The following is a 21,520-nucleotide window of genomic DNA, read 5'->3' as shown; positions in this document are numbered from 1 at the left end:
GAAAACTGAATAAAGAGTAAATTAATAAGAAACAAATATAAAGCACAAAAACAAAAGTGACGAAAAGATGGAAAAATAAAAAAGGCTAAACATTAAGTCTAAATAATAGGAAACAAATATACCAAAAGATGAAGTAAATAAATGGGAATATAAACGCATGCTCCCATATGGTACCCATACAATAAACACAGTTCTGAAGCTCCTCATGGGAATTCTGGGGTGTTCACACACAGTCCCAGGCTCCTGTGTCTGAGGCAGCCTCTCCAGTAGTTCAGAATAACGGGCCTCACAGCAGTGGCTCACAGCGGAGGCTGTGAGCCGCGGCGCTTTGAAGCCGCCACAATGTTAGCTTGCAGCTCAGACATGGGACAGACACAGCCTTGTCCTGTGGATGAATGAGCAGTGACAAAGGGACCAGAGGGGGACGGTCTCAGGCCTTAAAGCTGGGGGGGGGGGGGGGGGGGCTTATTGTAGCTGGCTACTCCTGTTTAACCTTTTTTTTCTTTCTAATTTTGGAGAAAAACGGGATTACTGAATTACTGACAGGAATTCGTGGCTGATATGTTTTCGGTTGGGTTTAAAACGCTGTAAACAGAGGTGGATTTGTTGCCTTCTTTTGTTTTGTACTGAAAAAACATTGTCGGCCACCCAGCGTTGCTGTGGTGACAGCCTTTTTTTTTTCTAAAATGTGGAATATGGGAATTTGACAGAAAGAGAGTGGGGGGGGTTCCCCTGACATGCTTCAAGGTGGTTTCCCCATCCACTCTCAAACCTGACCAACCTACTGGCCTGCCTGTCTTCCTGTGTGTGTGTGTGTGTGTGTGTGTGTGTGTGTGTGTGTGTGTGTGTGTGTGTGTGTGTGTGTGTGTGTGTGTGTGTGTGTGCTTATGTGTGTGTGTGCTTATGTGTGTGTCTGTCTCTATGTCTCTGTCTCTGTCTCTCTGGGAAGCTCTTGCTGGGGGCGTCAGTGTTTATGGCTAAAACACAACCTGTGAGAAACATCACAAGAGTGCTTGCCCCATCCTCATGCTCCCATCTAATCCTTCCATCTATCCCAGCCTCTCTTGTGTTTTACGGCCCGGGACACATTTTGTCAGGATGGGGTCACTGGAGGGATGAATGCCCCCCTGGCTGCATAGTTTCTCATGGCTGTGTTGCTGGTTGTAAAACAAACACAGAGAGACACAGCCTACTGACCCTGGAGGCGCTTTCAGACCAACCACCAGTTAGCTAGGCTACCATTGGTTAGCACAGGCCCTGTGTTTCCCATGCAATGGAGCTATCACAGGCTGACCATTGTGTCCTCTGAAGACCCTTCATCCTCCATGGGTCTGACTCTGTTCATGTGTAAGCCAGGCCAAAAGAGACAGCTATCTCATTTTCCTTTATCCTCCCCCTTTTAAGTAATGTGATAACAAAGCTGCAACATCCTTGTTATGTATGACCCGACGACCGGAAAATGCTACAAACTCAAATCAGTAGCATTTGTGCAGCACATTTAGAGCAACCTCCTTTAGAGCAGCTCAAAATCAAATCACTTTCAAGTGGCTTTTGGATAAAGAAAAGCCTTGTCCAAAATGAACACCTACCACCAGCCAATGGTGGATAGAGTTGACCATTTGGCAGTTACAAATAGGGATTGTTTACGACATAACATGTAAGTATATGGGTAACACATAATTTTGAAATAGTTTCCTTGGCCCGCTGATTTTCCTCTCTGGTTAGTTAGTAAGTGAATTCTGGACCCTGGATAGAAACATCTGCTAAATGGCTCAATGTAACAGTTTAGTCGCTCCATCCTTGGGCTGTCTGACCAAACCTTCCCTGTTCCTCTCAGGTGCAGCGAGGGATACGTGGGTAGCCACTGCCAGGTCCGCAACCCCTGCACCACGGGGCCATGCATGAACGGAGGCGTGTGCCGCTCTGTGCCGCACGGAAACACGGTGGACTTCAGCTGTGCCTGCAGGCCGGGCTGGGCCGACCGTCACTGCACCACGCCGACCGACGCCTGCTCCAGCTCGCCGTGCCAGAATGGAGCAACCTGCGAGCCCGACGGCCTCCGGACGTACCGCTGCCGCTGCGCCCCAGGGTGGTCCGGTAAGAGATCATTAGGTATCGCTAGGAGTACCTGTTGATACTAGGGCTGGCACCAATACATCATGTCAAACTTCGGATATTCCTTAGGTTTCCAAATTAATTATATATTAATTATATTGATATTCGGTGAAGAGAAAAAGTCCATTCAATATTCAGTGCAAAAATGTTACTGCCTGTAAACGTAGCAGGTGGAGGTAACTGCTGCAGGATCGAGTTTTTATCAACTGATTGTTTTAAAAGTGGTTTAAATGGTAAAAACAAATGTGGTATTTAAATAACGCAAAATGGCAAAACATCAGTATCCCGTCAGTGGCTTTAGGATCATCTCATCAGTCCAAGTTTCTTAATACAGAGACTCCATTAACACATATCTGAACTAGACGGTCTCTCAAGAAGTCAACGTCCCCATCCACAAGTCCTCTGTCCCTCTGTGTAGAACGAAATTAACAAACTGATAAAGCATTAACTGTACTGTACTCTACAGCTCAGCAGAGGTTTCTAATAGACAAACTTAAATAGCGCAGGGTTCGAAATGTCACCTGTGTGAAGTTGGTTCCCTATGGAACCAAAACATTAATGACATTTATTTGTGCGGAATTGTGCAGCAAAAGTGGCCATGAATGAAGGTTGCTTTTGATGCAGGTTGCCCTGTTTCAAATTGTTCTTATGAATTTGGTACTTTATTTTATAAGAGCTATCGCTTTAAGCTTTGTTTCGGCAGATATTGTGCCAATTGCTTTGGCATATGAATTTACATTGTGGACCTTCTCTTAAATGTGGAGACAACTACAGTCCATATTGCCTGACCTATATGTGAACAAAAAACATAGAAGATTAAATCTTGTATGATACAGAAAGCATGGGTTGGCATAGTCCTTGACTTGATACAGCTTACAACCAGAGGAAATAATCAGATCAATCTAAACATTACAGTAGGTTGTTTTAAGATGTGATCTATGGAAACATAGCCCAAGGGCTCCGGAAGACTTTCTAAAGTTAGATGATGGATAAGAAGGACGATAAGACAGAATAAGGGAGAAAAGAGGGATAAGAGTGAGAGAGGATCGGAGTGAGAGAGAGACACACAGAGAGCTAAGAGCCATTCAGTCTTATATTTCACAACAGAGGATGAAGGATGTTTAATCTTCTCCAGGTGTGGTGTGCCAGCAGGCCAACCCCTGTGCCTCCAACCCCTGCTCTAACGGCGGGCAGTGCCTTCCCTTCCAGTCCCAGTACTCGTGCACCTGCACCCCGTCCTTCTACGGCCAGACCTGCCAGAAGGACTTCAACGAGTGCGCCCAGAGCCCACCGCCCTGCCACCACGGGGGTGTGTGCGTCAACGAGGTTGGCACGTACCGCTGCCAGTGTCCCGCCGAGTACACAGGCGCGCGCTGTGAGAGACGCTACATGCCCTGCAGCCCCTCGCCCTGCCACAACGGGGGCACCTGCGTCCAGAAGGGGGATGCCAGCTACCAGTGCACTTGTGTTCCAGGTACGTCAAGGACCCTCCATCATGGAGTATCAATGATATATCTGTCGCAAAACCTTGACCTTTTTGTATAATGTATGATGCTTTTTTTTTGGATATGTTATCTGTGAACATATAGTAAAATCTCATATACATGTCAGAAATAAACATCACCCTAGATGTTCGAGCAGAAACACTGGTCCGAGTTTCCATACGATGTCATAAGCTAGGCTTCTCCTGGATTTGTGTGTGTGTGTGTGTGTGTGTGTGTGTGTGTGTGTGTGTGTGTGTGTGTGTGTGTGTGTGTGTGTGTGTGTGTGTGGGTGTGGGGGACGGGGGGGGGGACGTGTGTTGTATGCCTGCGTGTGAGAATAAGAGGTCTTATCGTAAGGAAATGGTCAAAAGACAACATCCCCTTCCAGCTCCCTCGCTAGTTCTTTGGTGTCTGCGTCCTGCTGTTAGTTACATTGCAGCAAGCTGTATGTATTTGCAGAGAATAGAGTAGAAATCAATTAATGTAATAACTATAATGTGATTGTTTCTTTATGACCTCATACCATCTTACTCACACCCTTGTCTTACCTAACCCAGGGGTTTTCTTTCTCATCTTTAATGTAGTTATTCAGTTATGAATTTAAATTGACATTTCACATTATGCCACACAATGTAGCATAGTGGTTGGCAGTTGTGAAGCTCAGGAAGGCGTTTCAAGGTTACTTAACCTTAGAAAGTGTGTAAATGTTACCACAAGATAGTAGGGACCCCTTCTTCCCAGGGTAAGAACTCAACGGTTAAAACATACCCAACTGTGGAGTAGTTTCACTTCCTTGCTCTTACTATGGAAAGTGTTTTGCTGAAACCATAAGAGATGGTTTGTTAGTGTGTCTGTGGTACCTTCACATAATACCCCAATGGGCTGGTTTAGTTCCGGCTTGAAGGTTACAAGTGCCTAGACTCTTTATGTGACTGTATAGTAGAGCTGGGCGATTAATCAAATTTTGATCGCGATTTTGATTTTATCATCAAACGATCATAACGATTTTTCTTTTCTTATTACTTTTTACATTAAATGTTTATGGAACAGCTGGATACATATCGGTACATTATTTTAGGTTTGAACATTTTCTATTTTACCATTTTGTGTATTTTTTTAAGGCCAAATTTCAAAGTTCTCAGTTACAAAGTGTTTTTTGGGAGAGAATAAATACTTCATGTTTTTTAACTCAAAAATAATCGTTAGAATAATCGTGATTGCAATATTGACCAAAATAATCGTGATTATGATTTTTTGCATAATCGAGCAGCCCTACTGAATATCTTGGGCAAGATTTCTTCATATCTTAGGTCATGAATGTTATCATCTGCTTGAGAGGGGCGCCACACAAACCTGTGCCTGCCGACACTTTGTCTAACCCTGTATTGTGAATGTACCCGAAATAATCCAATATTACTACCCACAATGCCGTTTGACATACGTTTAAGAAGCATCGCTGTTTCTTTCCTCAACCAGGTTTTTCTGGAAAGCATTGCGACCAAAATATCGACGATTGCCCCGGCCATCAGTGCCTTAATGATGGATTGTGTGTGGATGGAGTCAACACCTACAACTGCCAATGCAAACCAGAGTTCACCGGTATGTACCTCTCATCTTAGAAACCCTCTTCCCTTTGTAACGCTACCCTTAGAAACCCTCTCCCCTTAGGAACCCTCTCCCCTTAGAAACCCTATTCCCTTTGTTACTCTACCCTTAGGAACCCTCTCCCCTTAGAAACCCTCTTCCCTTTGTTACCTCCCATTAGGAACCCTCTCTCCTTAAAAACGTGCTCCCCTTGAAAACCCTCACCCCTTAGACACATTTTTAATGCAATATTCAGAAAATGAAAACATGAAAATCCTTGCAGGATCAACTTCTTTGCTTCCACACGCATCATTTCAACACCATCTCACACTAAGTGACCAATTTTAGTAGTTAAATCATTTGTAGAAATCGTACTAATGAACTCACTTTTGGTGTACACTGTTTAAAGGCATGGTTCTATACATGGTCTAAAACCTTTCTATTTCCATAATGTCCATGTTTTGGATGGAGTCTGACTACCCTCTTGCCTCTGTGCTGCAGGCCAGCAGTGCACAGAAGATGTTGACGAGTGCCAGCTGATGCCCAACGCGTGCCAGAACGGAGGCACATGCCACAACACCTACGGCAGCTACCAGTGTGTGTGCGTGAACGGCTGGACCGGGGATGACTGCAGCGACAACATTGACGACTGTGCGAGCGCCGCGTGCCACCAGGGCTCCACCTGCCACGACCGGGTCGCCTCCTTCTACTGCGAGTGTCTGCTGGGACGCACTGGTAGGAACCAGTCTGGTTTCTACTTTCTATATTTGGACTTTATTAGGAAGCATCTCATTCTCCTAACAGCTTCTAAAGAGTAAAATATTAAAGTACTTTATATAAATATGTTATTCTCTCCCTCCCTCTCCGTCTCCCTCTCTCTCTCTCTCTCACCCTCTCCTTCTCTCTTGCCCCTCCCTCTCCATATGTATCTCTCCCTCCCTCTCTCCCTCACCCTCTGTATCTCCCTTATCTCCGTTTCTCTCCTTCCCTCTCTCCATCTCCCTCTCTCTCTCCTTTGCCCTCTCCATCTCTCTCGCCCTCTCCCTATCCCTATGTATCTCTCCCTCCTTCTCTCCCTCACCTACTGTGTCTCCCTCTCCCTCTCCCTCTCCCTCTCCATCTCTCTCCTTCCCTCTCTCCATCTCCCTCTCCCTCTGTATCTCTCCCTCTCCATCTCTCTCTTCTTCCCTCTCTCCCTCTCCCTCTGTATCTCTCCCACTCCCTCTGTATCTCTCCCTCTCATTCTCCCTCCCCATATCCCTCTCCCTCACCATCTATGTCTCTTTCCCTGTCCCTCTCCATCCCTCTCTCCTTTCTACCATCTCCCTCTCCCTCTGTCTCCCTCCCTCCCTCCTCCTCCCGGGTACCAGGCCTGCTGTGTCAGCTGGATGACGCCTGCATCAGTAACCCGTGCCAGAAGGGTTCTAACTGTGACACCAACCCGGTCAACGGGAACCACGTGTGCACGTGTCCCCCGGGCTACGTGGGCGCCTCCTGTGACCGGGACGTGGATGAGTGTGCCCTAGGTACAATTCACCTGGAGCCAATCAAATCCGAAACAATGGCCATTGATACATCAGATATTATTATTTTTTTATATATATATTTTATAAAGAATATATTATTTTCATAATTGATTATCTACAGATTAATCGTTTAGTCTAGAAAATGTCATTAATAATAGAAAGTTTGACATGCCCTGAGCAGCTTGTGACCACGGTACCATGCGCTCGTTTTTACAGTGAATGTATCGCAATGGCGAGGCGCACACAGCTTTGGCCTTGTTCTGTTAATATTCTAGAACACTCAGGATGCTCCAGCGGGAGAGTTGGAGCTCTTTATCTAAATAATATCATATTATGAATAGATATCTATATCATATAATAGATATTATCATGGCCAAAAGCTGTGTGCGCCTCCAGACGATATTATGAATCTCAAAGGAGTGAGTCGGGTTCTCCGACTTCTCTGGTTCCACATCAATCTGAAGTAAACTGAACCGCGACATGGAGGAGAAAGGGATTGTTGCCCACGATTGTTGGCCGCGATTATTTCCCGCCGGAGCCCAGCTGCCCGCTGCCGAGGCACCACCGCCTTGGCAGCGGGCAACAGGCAGCGGTGAGGCACCACTCCCTGCGGCGGTGTTGCCTCACGGCGGTGGTGCCTCAGCAGCGGGCAGCGGGCAGCGAGGCTCCGGCGGAAGACAATGGCGGGCAACAATCCCTTTCTCCTCCATGTCGCGGTTCATGTACTTCAGGGAGTCAAAGCCAAAGTTCCTTTCCCCCAATTCCTTCTCAACCATGGCTGAGATAACCCCCACTAGTCTCGTTTTGGAAATACCAGAGACGTCAGAGAACCAGACGTGTTATGCGCCATAACACCAACAGCAGAACGGTTATCCAAATAACAAAGAAGTTTCCAACACTTGTCTTACAGTGTGTGTATTAACACACACACACATGTGGCGCTCGCACTGTCGTAGCTCATTGTCTCTTTGGCGGTCCAATTTCTCTGGGCGTGTAAAGCAGAGAAAAGGGGAGCTAACATGTCCCCGTATGACGGCATACAGGGAAAATTCCAAATCGGCCCGTCTGAGCTTTGTTTTTTCAAAGGCAGAGCATGATACCTAGTGCTCGTTTTACACCTAATGCCATTTCTAGCTACTGGGGGACCATAGGCAGGCTATGGGAACTCATATTAATGTTAGAAAACCTCATAAAGTGACATTTTCATGCCATGGGACCTTTAAGTAAATCACTTCCCATGGAAATGTCAGAATATACTAAAACTATAAATTACACTTTAAATTTACACTTTTACGCTTATGGTATCTATTGAGTCCTCATTACTCAGTGTGTTCCTCCAGGCTCCAACCCGTGTGAGCACGCTGGGAAGTGCCTGAACACCAAAGGATCCTTCGAGTGCAAGTGCCAGCCGGGCTACGTGGGCGCACGCTGCGAGCTGGACATCAACGAGTGCATGTCCAACCCCTGCCTGAACGAGGCCACCTGCCTGGACCAGATCGGCTACTTTCACTGCATCTGCATGCCAGGTAGGTGGCGCTGTCATGCCAAATTTGTACCGGCTGCCAAATTTGTACCGGGTGCGTCATCCATACGTAATCCATTCCAAACCTGCCTGGCAACAGATGATCGCGTCGTCCGTTGCCTGGCAACGGACGATCGTGTCGAATGACGTGAAAGGTTCACGAACATTCGCAAACCTTCTATCTAGCGATCCGTTATCTGTATTGTGCTATTTCGTCCTTGACCTGCTTTAAACACTCAGTTTACTTGCTAAATTGGATTAAACAATTAAATACAATACAAAGATAAAGTAAAAACAAGTGTTATCTAGCGATCCGTTTTCTGTATTATGTTATTTCGTCTTTGGCAACATGAGCGTGAATGTTTTTTGAAACCCGCTTTAAACACTCAGTTTACTAGCTCAATTTGATTAAACAATTAAATACAATACAAATATAAAGTAAAAACAAGTGTTATCTAGCGATCCGTTAACTGTATTATGTTATTTCGCCTTTGGCAACATGAGCGCAAATGTTTTTTGAAACCTGCCCGGCAACGGACAACGCGATCATCTGCTGCCATGCAGGTTTGGAATGGATTACGTATGGATGACGCGCCCGGTACAAATTTGGCATGACAGCGCCTCCAATCCCAGTGTTCGCTCTTCAGGCCTTTTTTCGTAGTTTTTAGTCTTTTAAAAAATATATATCCATTACTGCCGTGTAATTACAACTGTCTTATCTTGGTTGAATGGTTGTTTTGTTAGCTTAACCGCTGCTCCTCTGTCTCCTCTGTCTCCTTGACGATGGCTAATTGGCAAACAGGCTACGAAGGCCCGTTCTGCCAGATCAATATAGACGAGTGTGCCAACAACCCCTGCTACAACAACGGCCTCTGCATCGACAAGATCAATGCCTTCCAATGCCAGTGCCCCACTGGTGAGCCACACACTTTGGTATGGGAGAGGGAGGGAGGGCTGGTAGTGGCTGGGGAGGAGGTGGTGGTTGGGAGGTGGAGGCCAAAGGGGAGCAGTAGTTTCTTTCTTGCTATCTTTCTTTCTTTTTGCTATTCTCTCTTAGTTTCTCCTCTTTTGGTCTGTCTGTCTTTCTATTTGTCTTTGCCAGAAGCAGACGAAAGTGTGCCATGTGATTGTGCACACGCATATACACAGACACACAGTGATACCCACAGACACATGTACACACACACACACACACACACACACACACACACACACACACACACACACACACACACACACACACACACACACACACACACACACACACACACACACCCTCAGCTATCCCAGTGGGCTGATGGTTAATCCTAGCCTGAGGCAGGTTCGTGCAGGCCAGGCTTGCCCAGAATGAAGACAGCGTTAGCAAGAAAAGGAAAAATAAATCTATACGGTAAAGCTTAGACGACTTTGGACTTTAAACACCTTTCTCTCATCCCTTCTCCAGTCTGATGAGAGTGCACTTTAGTAAAGTTGGGTATTGTATGTATACTTTTGTTTCATGATACCACTAGTATCATATAAATGTATGGCAGTGATCTAAGTTGGTGCATGTGTTCTTGTGGTGTGATTCTCCCTGGCTCAGGCCTAAAATGATCTGTGAGTTGATTTTGTTGTAGTTTTCTTTTTCTTTGGGTCTTTTCTACGAGAGATTCCTCTGGAATTACACCGTTTGTAGGAAAGACATGGTGTTAATGCTTTGTTGGGATGGTGGAATGTAGCCAGTGAATAGAGCGGGAACATTCCGAGAATGAATGAACCAACAGAGAAGGAACACTCATCACCTCATCACATCAGGGACTACTGTTGCTCTCAACTGAATGGTTGATATGAAGGAGAGGAAGAAAAAGATTGTGTTCTTTTTCTTTTTTTGTATAGGAAAATAGTGCAGCTCAGAGTTAGGGCGGATCAAAGCATGCGGGTGAAGCAAGGCAGCCTTAACCCTGTTGAGGGAGGGATTAATGCAGAGGGGATGAAGGGTGCTACAAGACGCAACATAACAGACTAGTAGCACCCCCTGAACACCCAAGTGTGTGTGTCCTTTAGAGGAGACCTGAGGGGGGCCATGGCGCTGAAAGTAGTTTTTGGAGGGAAAGTTGTGGAATGAGGGACGTGTGTGTGTGTGTGTGTGTGTGTGTGTGTGTGTGTGTGTGTGTGTGTGTGTGTGTGTGTGTGTGTGTGGAGGGGGGAGGGGGGAGGGGGGGTTTTGGAGGAGCACAGATGGTTCTTGCAAAGGAAAAGTAAGGGTGTGTGTGTATGGTTTGGGTTTGTATGTGTGTAGGCATTTTACACTGCCAAGCCAGTTAGGTCGCAGCTTGGCACGCCCGGCAATTTCCCCTTCTTGCTTGTGTAAAACCGAGGGGTAAAATCCCCCGTCATCACAGAGCCGGCTTTCTTGGTTCACTGGAGATTGCGGGGCTATGCACGGAGAGAGTAGACCTCTTTAGAATAACTTGCATGCTATGAATGTTTTTATTTCCTTATGATTGAAGAGACTTGCATGCAAGAATGAGTATACATGATCTGAGTGTAGGCTACAAACGCAATTAACTATTTACAAGTACAAAAACGTCAACATATTCTTCAGTCTCTCCAGTTAGAACTACTCTAGTTGATATCGCTGCATTGTCTCTGTCTAGGCAACGCAGCAACCTCTACCCAAGTCCCACTCCTGGAACCACGGAGCTGTCTAACCGCCAATGTGTGTAGGGTCCAGGAGGGTAGATTGGGGTTCTACTTCAAGCCGGCAATTTACTAGTGTAAACGCGGGGACCATGCCGGGAAAATATCGTGCATAAGAGGGGCATATTTGGCAGTGTAAAAACCTTTTGTGAGTGGGTGGGTGGGGGGGTATATTGTGTGTGTGTGTGTGTGTGTGTGTGTGTGTGTGTGTGTGTGTGTGTGTGTGTGTGTGTGTGTGTGTGTGTGTGTGTGTGTGTGTGTGTGTGTGTGTGTGTGTGTGTGTGTGTGTGTGTGTGTGTGTTGAAAAGGCAGTGTTGTTGGTGTCCCCTCATTGCTTTTTTCTTGAGATGTAAATTCTGTTGGTCACTGTTGTCAAGGTTTGAGATTCGGCTCCCGTGCTTTTTATGTCTGTATGCGGCATCGCCATGGAATCCCTGCTGGGATTTATTGAAATGCTTCAGAGAGGTGGAGGCTAAAGTCCGCTTTGGTGGCCGGGTTGGACGGCTTTAGACCCTGTAGACCATGTAGTGTTGTGTAGACCAGTGGTTCTCAACTGGTGGGTCGTGACCCAAAAGTGGGTCGCAGACCCGTTCTGGATGGGTCGCGGACAGCTGGTCAAAAAAAGTAAATAATATTTAACGCGCATCTGATGTTTGACATGTCTTTTATTTTGAAAAAAATGATTTATTTTGAAAGGCCCGCGTCAGACACGTGCAGCCGCTTAGGCGCGGTAGCCATGGTAACTGCCATTTGATTGACGCTCACTTTAAATTTGTGTTGCGATGGCGAAGCGTAAATATGACCTGGTGTTTTTAAAATGCGGATTTTCCTTCATTGAGGATAATAAGGGACAGAAACCCCAGTGTGTTATATGTAGTGAAGTGCTTGCAAATGAGAGCATGAAACCATCAAAACTGAAGCGCCATTTGGATACTAAACATCCTGCATGTAAAGACAAGCCGGTGGAGTTTTTTCAAAGACACCTCCAGAAGCTGAGTTCACAGAAGTGTCTGACAGCGTCTTGCTCCAAACAAGAGGAAGCTCTCCGTGCCTCTTACCACGTAGCTCACCGTATTGCGAAGGCGAAGAAACCCCACACAATAGCCGAAGAGCTTATTTTACCTGCAGCCATGGATATGGTGAGAGAGGTGCTGGGTCAATCAGTGGCAGACAGGTTGAAAACCATACCGCTGTCCAATGATACTGTAGCTCGACGTATTCAGGACATGTAAGTGTTTGACAGGCAACAAACGGAGAGGACGCTGGCGCTGTCTGTTCGCCGCTTCTCCAAGCAATTTTTGGGCCAATTTTGGCCAATTTTACTTTAAAAAGTGATTTTTTGTTGACATATAATCTCTACTTGGTTCCCTGCAAGCTACATCAGCGACGAAAAGCAAGCTTATGGACTGTCTTTAGTTGTTCCAGTGTTATTGTGTTATTGTGAAGAGCCGTGTTGCTCACTTGTTATTTTGGCGTCCCTAGTAACGGCTAATAACAACGGCTAAAACAAGTAGCTGATGTGACATTTTCCTGGTCACTGCTGGCGTTTTTTTTTTCTCGGTGATCCTGGTGAGGAATATGCCCTGGTCAACCTGCTAAGCTGTCTCTACTGTCTCGTGGATTTTCTGCACTGCCTCCCAGCTCTTCCCCAGATGCGTCGGGTCCGTACCTAGCTACAAACAGGCAAACGTCACTCAACATCAGGTTCGATGTTGACGTACTTCGCCCCACAGCTGCTGAAGTACAACAATCGCTCCATCCCACCCTGTATTTCCACCATTAAGCAGCTAGGACTATTGCGTAGACCTCGATATATCCACAGAGGCTCAGGGAGACACTTTATTTATGGTCAGCCTGCCGGCTTCATCACATCCATTAGGTCCGCTGAGACGGCTGAGGGCAAAAGACGTAACATCGCGAGATCCCCGCACTCCCGGCTGGATAGATTTCATGGAGTGGATTCCAACCTGCGCGGAGTGGATTTTAAGGCTCTGCGACCTGTACAGAGAATAACTCCACAGTCACTGGTTAAATTTAAACTTTTCAACACTCAATCCTTAAATAATAAATCCAGCTTGATTGAAGAGCATATCAGGGAAAAAGGACTTGACTTCATGTGTCTAACAGAAACCTGGCACCAGCCAGAGGTTTACTCTGCCCTAAACGAAGCCTGTCCCCCAGGCTACAGTTACTTGGAGGCGGCCCACAGAACTGGACGCGGTGGTGGCCTAGCTGTCATCCACAAACAGGACCTGGACTTGTCCCCCATGGTGCTGCCTACAACTTCCTCCTTTGAATGTCTTGCATTCACATGCAAGCCCCCCCATCCCATGACTGTTCTACTCATATACAGGCCCCCAAAACCCAACTCTGCTTTCATCCCGGAAATGTCTGATCTCCTCACAACACTCTGTACTACCTCTGCCAATACCATCATTCTGGGTGATTTAAATATTCATGTTGACACCCCCTCATGCCAGCCCGCTGCTGATTTTCGTCAGCTGCTAGACTCCCTCAACCTGCAACAACATGTTGATGCCCCCACACACTCCAGAGGACACACAATTGACCTGGTCATCTCAAACTCCGCCCCCATCAGCAACCTACAGGTCTATGATCTTGGCGTCTCGGATCACAGAGTTGTGTCAATGGAGCTCCCTTTTCCTTCCTCCCACACCAAACCAAAGCGGCAGATCCACTTCAGGAATGTGAAAAATATCAACATGGATGCCCTGGCCCTGGACCTTCAACATCTCTCCTCTGGCTCAACTGACTCCCTCTCTGTTGCTGACTCAGTGGACTTATACAACCAGTCCCTGAGCAGTCTCTTGGATCTCCACGCCTCCTTAACATCGAGGTCAGTCTCCTTCTCGCGCTCCGCACCCTGGTACACCAGTGAACTACGTACAATGAAGGCTGCTGGGCGTGTCCTTGAGCGGCGACTCAAGGCCTCTGGTCTGACCGTTTACAAACAGGCATACAGGGAACACAGGAGGGCATATGCTGAAGCCCTGAATAATGCACGGTCCAGGTTCTATTCCACAATAATCAACAATAGCCCTGGTAACTCCAAACAGCTCTTTTCAACTATCCATCACCTTCTCAAACCCCCTTTACCATCCCAATCTGATGTCACCAACATGAGGTGCAACATGCACATCAACTTTTTTAAACAAAAAGTGAATAACATCCGCTCACACCTCTCCACCACTACTGCCCTGCCCCTTCCAACTGCTGACCCACCGATTGACTCTGTCCAGACCCTCTGCTCCTTCTCCAGCATCACAAAGGAAGAGGTGGAGAACGTCATCAGGAAAATGAAGCCATCCACCTGTGCACTAGACCCCTTCCCTACAGCTCTGCTGAAGGCCAACATCTCTGCTGTCTCTCCACTCATCACCAATATCATTAACCACTCCCTCCTGGCCAGCCATATCCCATCTGCATTAAAAACTGCTGTCATCAGACCAACATTAAAAAAAACTACCCTTGATCCAGAAGTCCTCTCCAACTACAGGCCCATCTCAAATCTCCCATTTCTGTCAAAAGTTCTGGAAAAAACAGTTGCAGCACAACTCCAGGATCACCTCATACAACATCACTTGTTTGAAAAATTCCAGTCTGGTTTCCGCTATGGCCACAGTACAGAAACAGCCTTGGTCAGGGTCACAAATGACCTCCTGATGGCAGCAGACACCGGCTCCCCATCTCTCCTCATCCTCCTGGACTTAACAGCTGCTTTTGATACAGTTGACCACAATATTCTCCTTCACCGCCTGCAATACACCATTGGACTATCAGGAAATGTAAAGAACTGGTTCACCTCGTACCTCACTGACAGAACTGAGCACGTTGCCCTGGGCAAAGCAAAATCACACACCAACAACGTCACCTGCGGTGTCCCCCAGGGCTCGGTGTTGGGCCCCACACTGTTCTCACTGTACATGCTCCCCCTGGGTAGTGTCATTAGCAGGCATGGCTTATCTTACCACTGCTATGCTGATGATACACAGCTCTACATCAGGACAACCCCCACTTCTTCTGCCCCTCTGCCAATATCCACACTGACCACCTGCCTGGAGGAGATAGAGGCGTGGATGAAGCTCAACTTCCTACAACTTAACAGCCATAAAACCGAAGCCATCCTTGTTGGCACGCCACATCAGCTCCGCTCCCCCACCATCACCAATATCACCTTCTCTGGCAAAAACATCCCCCTTTCCACATCCGTCACCAACCTCGGTGTTAAAATGGACCCACAACTTAATTTTGACACCCACATCAAACACCTCTGTAAGACAGCTTTATACCACCTCAGGAACATCGCCAAACTCCGCCAATCACTCACCCTGGCTGATGCAGAGAAGCTCGTCCATGCCTTTGTCTCCTCCAGGTTGGACTACTGCAATGCACTCCTCATTGGGATCCCTGGCAAGAGCATCCAGAGGCTCCAATACATTCAAAACAGTGCTGCCAGGGTCCTGATGAGGGTGCGCAAGCGTGACCACATCACCCCCATCCTGAAATCACTGCACTGGCTCCCTGTCCCACTCAGAATTGAGTACAAGGTCTCCCTCCTCACCCACCAGTGCCTTCACGGACTTTCCCCCCTCTACCTTCAGGAACTCCTCACCCCCCCGACAAACTCACGTACACTCCGTTCAGGATCCACTCACACCCTCCAAACCCGACATACGAAGCTGTGCACCATGGGTGATCGGGCCTTTTCTGCTGCTGCCCCTAGACTATGGAACGCCCTCCCTGACCACCTGAGGGCTCCAAAGACTACAGCTCTTTTTAAACGGAACCTCAAAACCCATCTCTTTAAAAGAGCATTTAGCTAAACTTTCTTTGAGGTTCCCCTTTTAATATTTTTTTTTTTTTTTTTCTCTGAAGCACTTTGAGATTCTTGAATATAAAGTGCATTATAAATAAAATTTATTATTATTATTATTATTATTACATGTCTTGTAATATTAAAGAACAGACCACAGCCCGCGTCCAAGCAAGTCCGAGCACCTGATGCGACGTGGAACCACTGTTTTTTGCACCGTGAAGCGCTGGCGGCCAAGGATATGGTGCCGGTGCTCGACGAGGCCATGAAAGATGTAATCAAAGTGGTGAAACACATAAAACGTAGTGCAAAAAACAGCCGCTGCTTCTCAAAGCTGTGTAAAGATTTGGGCTCCGAGCACATGCAAGTGTTGTATCACTCAGAAGTCCGCTGGCTATCGCGGGGTAAGGTGTTGTCACGTTTTTATGAACTTGAAACAGAAATCGCCACCTTCCTCTCAGAGAATAACTCCCCATATGCTGAACTGTTTGACAACGAAATCTGGCTGGCACGAGTTGCATATCTTGCTGATGTGTTTGAGCACCTCAACGCATTAAACGTGTCTATGCAAGGAAGAAGACAAAATATTTTAACAGTCCGACAAAATCGCTGCGTTGAAGAAAAAAATCACACTGGGTAAATCACTTATCCAAAGACAGACTGGACATGTTTCCCAATGCTTGCTATGAAGTACAGCAGCTGGACACCGCCGCCACAAGTGACTTAAAAAAAAAACACTACTTCCCTGAGAAATACGCGACCCCTTCCGCATCGACATGGAAAGCATCACGTTGCCGAGCAACGAAGAGCATCAGCTGGTGGAGCTGTCATGTGACCAGACAATGAAAAAGAGATTTGGCGAGGTAGCCCTTTCCCACTTCTGGTGCAGCGATGTGATGAGTGAGTATCCATCCCTCGCGACTCTTGCAGTCAAAACGCTCCTACCATTCAGCACAACCTATCTGTGTGAAAGTGGCTTTTCCACCTTGTTGCAGCTCAAGTCAAAGCAGAGAAACAGACTGGACACTGAGCATGATCTGAGGGTAGCTCTGTCTACTGTCCTCCCAGACTTTGAAACTCTCATTAAGAACAAACCACATGCCCAGCTGTCTCACTGACTTCCCCAAATGACAGGTTAGGTGAACATATCTGTTTTGTAGATCTTTAATTGTTTTTGTTATTTATTTTATTATACTTTTTGTCCATGCAGTGGTCCTCCTAAGTTCCTTATTATTTCTGAATAGGCCTACATAGAAGTGAAATATATAATTCAGTGTCCATAATTACTTTGTACACCTTTGATTATTTCATTCACTTGTCATGGTACTCCTCAGTTTCTTATTAATGTGGCCTGAATGCAGTGAAATGACCTTGTTTTATTTTGTGGGTCTTTATTTTGTGCAATTTGATATTCACTTTTGTCTGCATGCTGTTGCATGGTCCTCCTCAGGTTCTTCTGAATGTGCTTTGAATGCAGAGATGGAAGTCAAATATCTCATTTTGTTGGTCTCCATTTTGTTACTTCATGTTTGATACTTATTTCATTCACTTCTGTACGTAGTTGTCATGGTTCTCTGGTGCTCTGAAATGCACTTTGCTCAATAAAAAAGAGTATACATGTTAAAGACTTGAGTTTTCAAAGCCTTTAAAAAAATACATTTCCTTGGTTTGAAGGACTATAAAAGTGGGTCGCGACTTAATGACCATGGGAAAATTTCGGTCCCAGAGACCAGTTGAGAACCCCTGGTGTAGACCATGTAGGTTTGTGTAGACATATAGGGTTGTGTAGATCCTGTAGGGTTGAGACGACCCTGTAGGGTTGTGTAGATCCTGTAGGTTTGTGTAGACCTTGTAGGATTGAGTAGACCCTTTAGGGTTGTCAAGACCATGCAGGGTTGTGTAGACCATGTAGGGTTGTGAAGACCATGTAGGGTTGTGTAGACCCTGTAGGGTTGTATTGACCATGTATGGATGTGTAAACCATTTAGGGTTGTGTAGATATTTAGGGTTGTGTAGACCATGTAGGGTTGTATAGACATTTAGGGTTGTGTAGACCCTGTAGGGTTGTGTAGACCCTGTACGGTTGTGTAAACCCTGTACGGTTGTGTAAACCCTGTACGGTTGTGTAAACCCTGTAGGGTTGTGTAGACCATGTAGGGTTGTGTAGACATTTAGGGTTGTGTAGTCACAAAGACAATGACATGTCTTTGTGTGTGTTGTGTTGCTGGTGTGCATGGTGTCTGAGCATGTATGTGTGTTACTGGTGTGTTGATATTTGTGTGTGTGTTATGTTGTTATTGGTGTGTGTGTGTGTGTGTGTGGTGTTGTGCGCTTATGTACTTTAAGGAAAATTGACACTTTTTTGCGGAATCTGGTTTAATGGAAAACAACCATAATAAGACACACTGGCAACATTTAGCAAGCAATGGGTCCATGACGGAGACATAAGAGAAGATACAGATGGTGTACAGAGAGGTGTACCTCTGTAGGGTCCATGACTGAGACATAAGAGAAGATACAGATGGTATACATAGAGGTGTATGTCTGCGTACCTTCCTGGCCACCTGAACAGTGATCTGCGCGACTAAACCTCCCCGAGAGCCACGTTAGCTTAGCATCAAACACACAGACGTTTCCTCACAGGCTTAGTGACAACGGAGACCGGCTCCAACCACCTGTGTGTTCCCGTAGAGGGGGGGTGGGGGGCCCTGAAGCTCTATCTCTTCATCAAACCCCTACCACTCCACACACGCACGTCACACACACTAAAACACACACACACACACACACACACACACACACACACACACACACACACACACACACACACACACACACACACACACACACACACACACCCACACACACACACACACACACTTCCTCTGATTAGGATCCTCAAGGGCTGAATGCCAACGAGAAGTTTAGTTTAGTTTATTTGTTTATAGTTTTGTGGACAGTCCCCTTTGAGAAGGAACAGCTTTAGCCTATTTGGCTAATTTCCAGCTGTAGTCCCCAGCCAGTTGTCAGTAGGCAACCTACAATACATAACAGTAAAACAAATTAGAAAAAAATACATTACATTTATAATTACAGCAGGCCTGAGCAAAAAGGGGAAAAAGCATGCAAACATATTGCACACAGTTGGAGCAAGAACAAACAGGCAAGCACAGATGATGGCAAAGATATCAAGGCAGTTCATGCAACAACAACACAAACACACAGGAGACAAGGGAAAATAGGCCACAAAGATCACATTAAAAGCACATAGGGCAGAACATGCAGGCAGGTAGCAGAGATGGAGCGGCAGCAACAATGACTAAGACTATGTCACATCAAACACACAAATCACGTCTGACAGAAGTTAATGTGTGCAATTATAGTTGTCGGACAGCCATGTTTTACGGTGTGCTGTAAAGGTGGAATATGTATGTATATCATCATCGCCACCCCGTGTGGCGCTTCTGGTGATCTGATTGCTGCTGTTACGTTGGATTATGAATTACTTTAAAGGAGGAGGAGCGGTGTTATGCAGAATTTTGAAAACCAGGCAGATGTTTTTATATTTAATTACATCTTCCCATCTCAGCAGTTGAGATATTGTGGAGAATTTGGTGAAAGTAATATATATATAGAGAGAGAGAGAGAGAGAGAGAGAGAGAGAGAGAGAGAGAGAGAGAGAGAGAGAGAGAGAGAGAGAGAGAGAGAGAGAGAGAGAGAGAGCGAGCGAGCGCGCTCATTGTTTTGAATAACATGGAGTTTGAATAGCACAGGGTCCCAAGGTCAAGCAGTGTGCTTTCAGGGCAGGAGAATGCACATTGTGATGGAGAAGTTTGAGGGGACAAAGGAGGCAGCAGGCTCAGCTTTGCATTGAACCGACACGCACGCATACACACCCCCACCCCCCTCTGTCAGGAGTGGAGGCCTCACAACTTTCATTCTCCATATTTATTCCCCTCCCTCTGAGAACACATACACATGCGCGAGCGCACTCCCACACACACAACACATATGTGTGTTCTATATTTAGAGCTGAAAAGAGTGAAAGGGAAAATGGAACTCGTGATGCAGTTGTTAATTAACATGCGTCACCCACACTGACGAGATTCCTGGATATGACACAAACACAAAAACAAACACACACACACACACACACACACACACACACACACACACACACACACACACACACACACACACACACACACACACACACACACAAACTTGCCATTTCCTAGACAAACCCACACCTGTATACTGGCAGGCCATCAAACCCTAACCCTAACTCTTGATACTGAAGTCACACCAGTCGATCCAAACCTTTTCTGTGAACAGGTTTTACTGGGAACGTGTGCCAGAACGACGTGGATGAGTGTGCCAGTACGCCGTGTCAGAACGGCGCCCGCTGCAGCGATGGGCCCAACCGCTATACCTGCGAGTGCACTGAAGGTAACGAGAAGAGAGCGGCAAAATGGGAAACAAAATGTTTTCGCACCTTATTTGAAGAGGTAGAAGTACTCACATTAATCCCATTGAAAAAATGATAAAATACCATTGATCTGATTCATAGCATTTATCACAAGTTTTTTAACAAATATTCATACCCCTTAATAGTTAGAAAATAATCTTTGCGTCAAACCTTCCCAGTTTTTTTCGGATCTTAAAACCTGCATGTTGTGCGTTTTCCCAGTAGTGGCCTCTAGTGGCTTGAGTTGTAGATGCAGATATAGCGTTATCATCCTCTGATAACTAATAACTTATTTTGGGTTGACTCACGGATGGCATGTGTTTTATCCTCGAGAAACATCTTAGCTTAGATGTTTCTTTAATAGAGTAAACAGCTTCAGTAGAGAAGTGACATAGTGCAGCTTTAAACAGACGTGATCTTGGTTTGAGAAGATACAGAAACCAAGCATGTGGTTGATCCTCCAGGTTACAGCGGGAGGCACTGCGAGACGGACATCGACGAGTGCTTCTCGGGGCCTTGCCACTATGGCACCTGTCAGGACGGTCTTGCCACCTACACCTGCAACTGTCTTCCCGGCTACACGGGCCGCGTGTGTGACAGCAACATCAACGAGTGCCTGAGCCAGCCCTGCCGGAACGGAGGCACCTGCCAGGACAGGGAGAACGCCTATATGTGCAACTGTCCCGAGGGCACCACGGGTAAGTGGCCGCTATGTCTATGAAGCTCACAGCGCTATGCTCACACAATCATATGCAGACATGCACGTACATGTATGCTGCACACACAAATACATAAGTCACATGAACAACAAACCAACAAAAACTCAACAATACTTATAGGCCCAAATGAAAAATATGACATAACGTGCAGACCTACAAACACACACATGATGACACAACTCACATTGAAAACCATTGAGTTCATGTGTTGCCTGCTTGTCCGGATCTCTTCACAGGAGTCAACTGTGAGGTGAACATAGACGACTGCAAAAGCAATCCCTGTGACTCGGGGACCTGCATCGACAAGATCAACGGCTATGAGTGTGCCTGTGAGCCCGGCTACACTGGTGGGTGACTGACCCTGTAACATCCAGAGAGGTTTAAACCTGGCAGAATTCAACTGTTGGCCTCTGCTGCAATGGCCCCCCTCTCTCTCTGTCTGTCTGTCTGTCTGTCTGTCTGTCTGTCTGTCTGTCTGTCTGTCTGTCTGTCTGTCTGTCTGTCTGTCTGTCTGTCTGTCTGTCTCTGTCTCTGTCTCTGTCTCTGTCTCTGTCTCTCTCTCTCTCTCTGTATCTGGCTGTGGCTCTCT

The 21,520-nt window shown here is 46.3% G+C and overlaps 1 protein-coding gene and 1 long non-coding RNA gene across 3 annotated transcripts in view; both read left to right on the top strand.

Annotated features, from left to right (window-relative positions):
* notch1b (notch receptor 1b) overlaps positions 1–21,520 on the top strand; it is a 58,790-nt gene that overhangs the window by 7,815 nt on the left and 29,455 nt on the right. For both annotated transcript variants that reach the window (XM_060064529.1, XM_060064528.1), the window contains exons 3-12: positions 1,838–2,097; positions 3,251–3,589; positions 5,076–5,198; positions 5,685–5,915; positions 6,551–6,709; positions 8,050–8,235; positions 9,034–9,147; positions 20,080–20,193; positions 20,677–20,910; positions 21,168–21,278. In XM_060064529.1, the coding sequence (XP_059920512.1) occupies positions 1,838–2,097; positions 3,251–3,589; positions 5,076–5,198; positions 5,685–5,915; positions 6,551–6,709; positions 8,050–8,235; positions 9,034–9,147; positions 20,080–20,193; positions 20,677–20,910; positions 21,168–21,278 (1,871 nt within the window). The remainder of the gene's footprint in view (positions 1–1,837; positions 2,098–3,250; positions 3,590–5,075; positions 5,199–5,684; positions 5,916–6,550; positions 6,710–8,049; positions 8,236–9,033; positions 9,148–20,079; positions 20,194–20,676; positions 20,911–21,167; positions 21,279–21,520) is intronic.
* Positions 10,427–18,624, top strand: LOC132467340 (uncharacterized). Its single transcript, XR_009528004.1, has 2 exons — positions 10,427–11,434; positions 17,483–18,624. It is a non-coding gene; the product is annotated as an uncharacterized LOC132467340 (long non-coding RNA).

This window comes from Gadus macrocephalus, chromosome 11 (genome assembly GCF_031168955.1).
Source record: "Gadus macrocephalus chromosome 11, ASM3116895v1".
NCBI lineage: Eukaryota > Metazoa > Chordata > Actinopteri > Gadiformes > Gadidae > Gadus > Gadus macrocephalus.
This window is presented reverse-complemented; position numbering and strand designations above follow the sequence as displayed.